The 7,394-nt window shown below is 43.5% G+C and overlaps 1 protein-coding gene across 1 annotated transcript; it reads left to right on the top strand.

The window, feature by feature from the left end:
- The first annotated feature begins 2,562 nt into the window (after nucleotides 1-2,562).
- Nucleotides 2,563-7,007, top strand: LOC107181919 (NACHT, LRR and PYD domains-containing protein 1-like). The gene is made up of 3 exons (XM_015559179.1): nucleotides 2,563-2,797; nucleotides 6,063-6,092; nucleotides 6,534-7,007. The coding sequence occupies exons 1-3, from the start codon at nucleotides 2,563-2,565 to the stop codon at nucleotides 6,800-6,802; spliced, it is 534 nt and encodes a 177-aa protein (XP_015414665.1). The 3' UTR covers nucleotides 6,803-7,007.
- The last annotated feature ends 387 nt before the right edge of the window (nucleotides 7,008-7,394 follow it).

Raw genomic sequence — 7,394 nt, 5'->3', positions numbered from 1 at the left:
TCAGGATAGGGATAACAATGGGGTTTGACTTAGAGGAAGTGAGAAGTGTTGGGCTATAGGGTGTCAATGCTCTTCAAGCAAAACCAATAGGAACACACCTGTAACTGAACACAGTGGGATCATTACTCATTGAAGTGAGAGAACACACACCAATGAGAACCTTAGGACCCCTCATCAAGAGATGCAGAAAGAACCTATTTCAGGATTTGGGCCTTGTTGGGTAATTTCAGGGAAGGTCTAAGGAAATGGAGATTTGGTCTAGATCTGGTATTGTCAGAAGGCAAAGCAATTCTATGATTGGGAACTTCTACACATTTTCTCTCTGGGAAGGGCAGGCACTTCAAGTGTTAAGGTATAATTGCTGAAATAGCTCATTTTGAAGTGGAATGGGGTGAAGTTTGGCAATTGTGAGATTGCATGTGTTCACCAGGAGGATAACACAGCAGAGATGGCAGCATCAGATTAGTTTGTAATAACCATGAGGTCTAGTTGTGAGCATCACATCAGGTCTGGGCATCAGGGGCTGTCTTCTATCCTTTCTCAGTCTCCCCTTTTCACCAAAGGGAATGACATCAGGCCACTGGACATTCATCCATGACATCCAAATGTTCACCATTGCCAAGATTTGTTGCTTAGGGTTAGATTTTCAACTGAATGGTAGTTTGTAGTTCAACCAGAGTCAATCATTTTTTCCCCTTCTGTCCTGAGATGAGTCCTTGGACCACTTTAAGTGACAATGACAGATGGTATATATTTCCTGCAGTAAGGAGAAAGAATTATACAACTTTTAAGTTGAGAAACATGAATCCAACAATGAATACCTTAGATTTTCCTGCTGTGTCAGATCTTAACGAGAGATGAGAGACAAGATTAAGTCATTCACCACACATTTACCCAGTGCCAACCATGTGCTGTCTTCATTTGTGATAGTCCAGTGAACAAGGCAGAAAGGCCCTGCCCTTGGGAGGATGACATTCTGGTGGATGAGACCTACATAATTAAAGAAATGGACCAGGAACCATGAAGTGCTGTGAGGAAAACACAACTACATCACTTAAGAGAGTGACTTGGGCTGCATTATACTGGGTGGTCAGGGAGGAGCCTCTGAGCAGTGACATATAGGCTGAGACCTGAGTGATGAGAAGGGCCCTAGGAGGTGAATATCTGTAACAGAGCCCTTCAGGTACCCAGGATAGAGGAGCAGCCACCCTTAATCCCTCCACATGACAAATGGGAGGTCTGTGTGGCAGAGCTTAATGAGTGTAGCAAAGAGAAGAAAGATGGAGTCACACAAGAGACACAAGTTGCTCTAACCTGGAGTTTGGATTTTGTTCTAAGTGCAATAACAAGATCTCAGAGGTTGTTACTTGGTAATACAACACCTGCTTTAGTTTCATATAGATGCCTCTGGCTGCTGGGTAAGAATAGGTGATAAGAAAACAAGAGTGGAAAAAAAAAATCATAAGACCATTGCTATGGTACTGGTAGAAGCTGCAGATGCCTGATTAAGGAAAAAGCAGCTGAGATGAAGATAAGTTGATGGATTAAAGGTATATGTTGCAAGTACAGCCAATAGAACTTGACTTATAAGAGAGAAAGCTAAAAGAAGGAGGAGGAGGAGGAAGAGAACAACAACAAAAATGAGGAGGAGGAGAGGAGGAGGAGGAGGAGGAAGAAAAAGGAGAGAAAGCTAAGAATTAAAGATGATGCCTGAATATGGAATATGGATATTCAGTGATGGTATGCCATTTGCTGCATGTGGGGAAACTGTGGAGAGGAATGTTTTCGGAAGACAGTTGGAATCAAGAGTTGCTTTGAATGTGATTTAGAAAAGGGAATAGATACAAATTTTCTGTTGATTAAAAGTGTGCCGAACTGGGAGATGGGAGTGGCCTGGAAAAGGTCAATTGAAGGGGAAAGGAGACATAATAATACTTTAAACAATAAAGAATTTAAATTTGAAAAATACATATTATCCCTAGCCAGTTTGGCTCAGTGGATAGAGCGTTGGCCTTCGGACGGAAGTGTCCCGTGTTCAATTCCGGTCAAGGGCACATGCCTTGTTTGTGGGCTTGATCCAACATGCAGGAGGCAGCCAATCAATGGTTCACTCTCATCATTGATGTTTCTATCTCTCTATTTCTCTCCCTTCAACTCTGAAATCAATAAAAAATATATATTTTTAAAAAATACATAATACTTGGTAATGATAATAAACTACTATATTACTATCTTTTTAAAAAAAAGATATGTCAAGCTTAGGATCCATTAAGAAGACAGTCTTTGGGTTGGAGAAATGAGAATTTGGGTTTAAGATGCGGGAGATGGAGGAAGAAGGATCTGGTTCAATATGAAGGGAGAAGGATCTGGTTTAGGATGTGTGAGCACTATATTATGGGTGAGTCATGACTCATCCATGGGGTACCCAGCCACATCCTCTTCCTTCTGAGTTAGGATTTTTGGAAAATGAGGAAGACTTCTGAGTCAGGATTTGTTAAAAATGAGGAAATGAGCAGTGCCTGAGGTGGCATTAATTTCAGTAGAGATCATCCAAGGGTCCCCATGGGGCTGAGCAGCACCAAGAAGGTGTCAGGTGGGGAGACACCTCACCTGCAGGATGAATTGAGGCTTCTCACATCACCACTGTTTCTACAGGAACTGGAGCTCTGCTATCGAAGCCCTGGGAAACCCCAGCTCTTCACTGAGTTCTACGTTGGTCATCTGGGGTCGGGGATCCGGCTGCAGATTAAAAGCAAAGATGATGAGACTGTGGTATGGGAGGCCTTGGTGAAATCAGGTAAAGTCAAGACAAGCCCATGAGGCTCAGTGGTGGGAAACAGAAAGTCATTCAAAGAGTCTGCCTGTGTGTGAATGAGTGTGTGTGTGTGTGTGTGTGTGTGTGTGTGTGTGATACAGTTTGTTTTGTTTTAGAAGTTTCAAGAATAAATATTACTCACTTATGCTCCTTAATTTGAAAATTATGGCACTATTTACATGTAATATAATTCATCTGTCTTAGGGGTACAGTTTGGTGAAGTTCAATAATTGTAGACAATTGCATAGCCACCTCCTCCCTATATGGTTGTATGAATCAAGCCAATTATTGCAATAGCACTTACACTAACCTGGATCATTCAGATATTTTCAAAGTAGACAAAAGGGAATCAAATAATGAACTTTCAGGAATGAAAGGAACTTTACAGTGTCTTAAACCAGCACCAACATGCCCAAGAAGCAAAATCCCTCAAAAGTCCTTCTAGGGCTGAAACCGGTTTGGCTCAGTGGATAGAGCGTCGACCTGCGGAATGAAAGGTCCCAGGTTCGATTCCGGTCAAGGGCATGTACCTTGGTTGCGAGCACATCCCCAGTAGGAGATGTGGAGGAGGCAGCTGATTGATGTTTCTCTCTCATCGATGTTTCTGGCTCTCTATCTCTCTCCCTTCCACTCTGTAAAAAATCAATAAAATATATTTTTTAAAAAAGTCCTTCTAGGGCCCTCAGCAGGTAAGGGTCGATACATGAATCAGGAGGTCATAGTTCAATTTCCAGTCAGGACACATGCCCAGGTCGTGGGCTCGATCCCCAGTAGGCAACATGCATGAGGCAGCCTATTGATGATTCTCTCTCATCAGTGATGTTTCTAACTCTCTCCCACTCTCCTTTACTCTCCCTGCAATCAATAATAAAAACGTTTTAAAAATAAAAGTCCTTCTAGGAAAAAGCAGATCATGTTCAATGTTAAAGCCTAGTGAATCTGGGCCTCGCCAGTGAAGGTCAGTAGTTAAAGTGCCAGCCAAAGAGTCGCAATTCCCTGTCAAGGGCAGATACCTGGGTTGCAGGTTTGATCTCCGGTTCCCGTCAGGGTGCATGTGGGAAGCAACCAATCAATGTATTTCTCTCACACTGATGATTCTCTCTCTCTCTTTCTTTTCTCCCTCCCTTCCACTCTCTCCGGAAATTAATAGAAAAAATAGCCTCAGGTGAGGATTAACAACAACAAAAATATATATAGTGAATCTGCCTCCTGAAGTGCCACAACAGGCTTTCCAGGGAGGAGGAAGATAATGGTCTTTACTCTTCTTGGCTTGGGCGCAATCACAGGTGTGGACTAACCAGCCCCAGCATCAGACCTCCTTTGAATCTCACTCTGGCACTTACTTGCTGGGTGATCTTGGGAAAATGACTTCACCCTTTTGAGTGTCAGATTCCTCATTTATAAAAGAGGGTCATATTGCCTAATTTGTAGTATTGTTGGAAAGATTAAATAAATTATGTACATCAAGCATGTCAAACTCAAAGGCTAATACCAGCCAAATAAACAAGGTTTATGTTTATGTGGGCTTTAATTTTCATAGAAATGTAGGTTTATTTCAATATGTAATCAGTCATTAGTGAACGTTATAGTTCGTCATTAATAATTATGTATAACAGGATATTGTAAAAATTAAGCTATGAAATTTTTATTAAAATGTTTCTTACCTACCTTATATTGACTGGGCCGCATAAATATTCATTGTGGGCTGCATGTGGCCTACAGGCCATGAGTTTGACATGCTTGATGTACATGCATATCTCATGCAGTGGTCCTTATAAATCAGGGATGAGGAACCTTTTTTCTGCAAGGGCCATTTGGATATGTATAACATCATTTGTGAGCCATAAAAAATTATCAACTTAAAAATTAGCCTACTGCCCTAGCCAGTTTCGCTCAGTGGATAGATCATCAGCCCGTGGACTGAAGGGTCCTGGACTTGATTCCAGTCAAGGACATGGACCTCTGTTGCAGGCTCTATCCCTGGACATGGTCGGCGCCCATGTTTCTCTCTGTCTCTCCCCCTCCCTTCCACTCTCTCTAAAAATCAATAGAAAAATATCCTTAGGTGAAGATTCTCTCTCTCTCTCTCTCTCTCACACACACACACACACACACGCACAGGCAAACACACACACACACAAATAGCCTGCTATGTTTGGTCAAACATTTAATTAACTCACCCCTAATGCCTTGGCAGGGCCAGACCAAATGATTTCATGGACTTATACAGCCCATGGGCTAGACGTTCCCTACCCTTGTTATACATAGTAGCAGTATTACAATTTATCCTTATGGTAAATGATCTTCTTAATTCTGCTCTTTGGAGCTGATAAAAGAATTTATCTCCACCCCCATGGGAAAGCCCTTCAGGTACCTGAAGATGGATCATAGCCTCCCCTAAGTCTCCTCCTGTGCAAGTTAAACATCTCTATGTTCTTCCATCATTCCTCTTACATTTTGGATTTTAACATCTTTTCCTCCTCAGTAGATGTGCCCATTTGAGGACGAGTCAGGATAGACTCTAAGACTGTCCAGTCGGCATGGAGGACATGGACACCCTCCTTCCTCCATCCAAGTGAACCCTCTGCTCCCAGCACCACAACCCGAGCTCCCTTGTGTTTGATTTCCCTCCCACACTGTCAGGTCACACTGAACTTGGGTCCGCTCAAAACCTCAGGCCATGTCCACAGGGGCTGCTGTGGACTCCCCCTTCCTCTCCACATGCAAGTAATTATTTAATCCCCTTTTTGTTGTTGTTTTTGTTCGTTTTTTTTTCGATCGAAATTTACCTATTACTCTGTGGTGCTAAGATTTTCTTGATGATAATTCTTGATTCTGACATCAGACTCCAGAACAAACAGTGTGAGAATCAAAGTGCAAAAAAGGTCAAGGAGGTAGATTTACATTTACGCTCAGAATAAGATCTCATCTTTGAAGATGTCTAGCAAAGGTCTCGGCTATTTCTCCACCAGAGTTCCATTCAGGCCAAGAGAGAATTAAGCCCTGTGCAAAGGGGGGTAAAGGGGAAAATTGGGCCTCAGTTTTCCAATAGGCATGAAGAAATGATTCATCAACGTTGTATGTATGGGCACTTGCAACCCTTAATCCTTATTCTGTCAGAATTAGTCTGCAGCTTGTTCTCAGAATAAATCTCAAAAGAGAAAAGTGGGTAGGAGTTTCAAGGCTTATCGTTTGTGTTAATAACTATCATTGATACTGATGCTTACTCATATCTCTTTTCCTCCAGGAGATCTCAGTTCTGCAGCTCCCCTAAGAGGTCAGTAACAGCTGTTAGAGGCCACAGGAGCCATGGCAGTTCTGGAATATCCTACTTGGTCCTGGAGGGAGGAAGGAGAGAAAGAAAGGGGACTCATTAAACCTCACAAGGGTTCAGTCCTTGGAGAGGTGTGTGCCCCAGGGCAGAGTTCTCCCACATCCCTTTTATTCCTGCCCATCATGGCTCTGGCACCTTCCACTGAACAATCTCAAATGTCTCCATCATGAACCTGACCCCCACCCTTAGCTCAGCAGAATGCTAAGCTGGAAGTTGACATGAAGGAGGGCAGAGGTACCTTTCTGGTGGTCCAGGAAACATGTGGGGATCAGGGAGGAGCCAGGGATGCAGATAAAGAGAGTGAAGAGTTAGGCTGGAGAATTAGAGGGAGAGGATGTGATGGAAACCCCTTCTTATTCATCACTGGCCTCACCTCACACCCAGATGCCCCTACTTCGCTGCACTTTGTGGACCAGCATCGGGAGGACCTGGTGGCTCGAGTGACATTGGTAGATGCAGTCCTAGACAAGCTGCATGGACAGGTGCTGAGTGAGGAACAGTATGAGAGTGTGCGGGCTGAGCCCACCAATCCGGACAAGATGAGGATGCTGTTCAGCTTCAGCAAGTCCTGGGACAGGGCCTGCAAAGAGCAAATGTACCAAGCCCTGAAGGAGACCCATCCTCACCTAATTTTTGATCTCTGGGAGAAGTGACGCAGTGGAGGAGACCAGGGGAGCTACTGACCAGCTCGGCAGCTGAAGTCTGAACACCTGCTTATGAGTCCTGGCTCTCACTGGCCAGGCTTTGGGTCTAGGTTTCTTCAAGTCTAAACACATTGCCATCCCCAGCCAGAGTGGCTCGGCTGGTTGAGTGTTGTCCTGTTCACTGAAGGGTTGCTGGTTCAATTTCTGGTCAGAGCACATACCTGGGTTGCAGGTGCAGAAAGCAACTGATTGATGTTACTTATGTTTCTCTCTCTCTCTCTCTCTCTCTCTCTTTTTCTCTCTCTCTCTCCCTCTCTCCCTTCCTCCTTCTCCCTCTCTTTGAGCATGTCCTCAGTGAGGATAAATAAATAAACAAACAAACACATTTCCATTTGAGTTACCTCTTGCCCTAAAGTTATGGAGCATTGATAATACCTTTGCTGGGCATTATGTGTCCATGCTCAGTGATGCCACACGGGCTCCCAGTCTGCCTCCCTATTATTAGGGACCAGTAGATATTTGTATACCATGACACTACATTTTTTATATCATGATATTACATTTATGTATCATGCTACTACACTACAGTAAGGCAGAATAC

This window comes from Myotis davidii, unplaced genomic scaffold (genome assembly GCF_000327345.1).
Source record: "Myotis davidii unplaced genomic scaffold, ASM32734v1 scaffold9114, whole genome shotgun sequence".
NCBI classification, from domain to species: Eukaryota; Metazoa; Chordata; class Mammalia; order Chiroptera; family Vespertilionidae; genus Myotis; species Myotis davidii.
The sequence above is the reverse complement of the archived record's forward strand: the minus strand, read 5'-3'. Positions and strand labels throughout refer to the sequence as shown.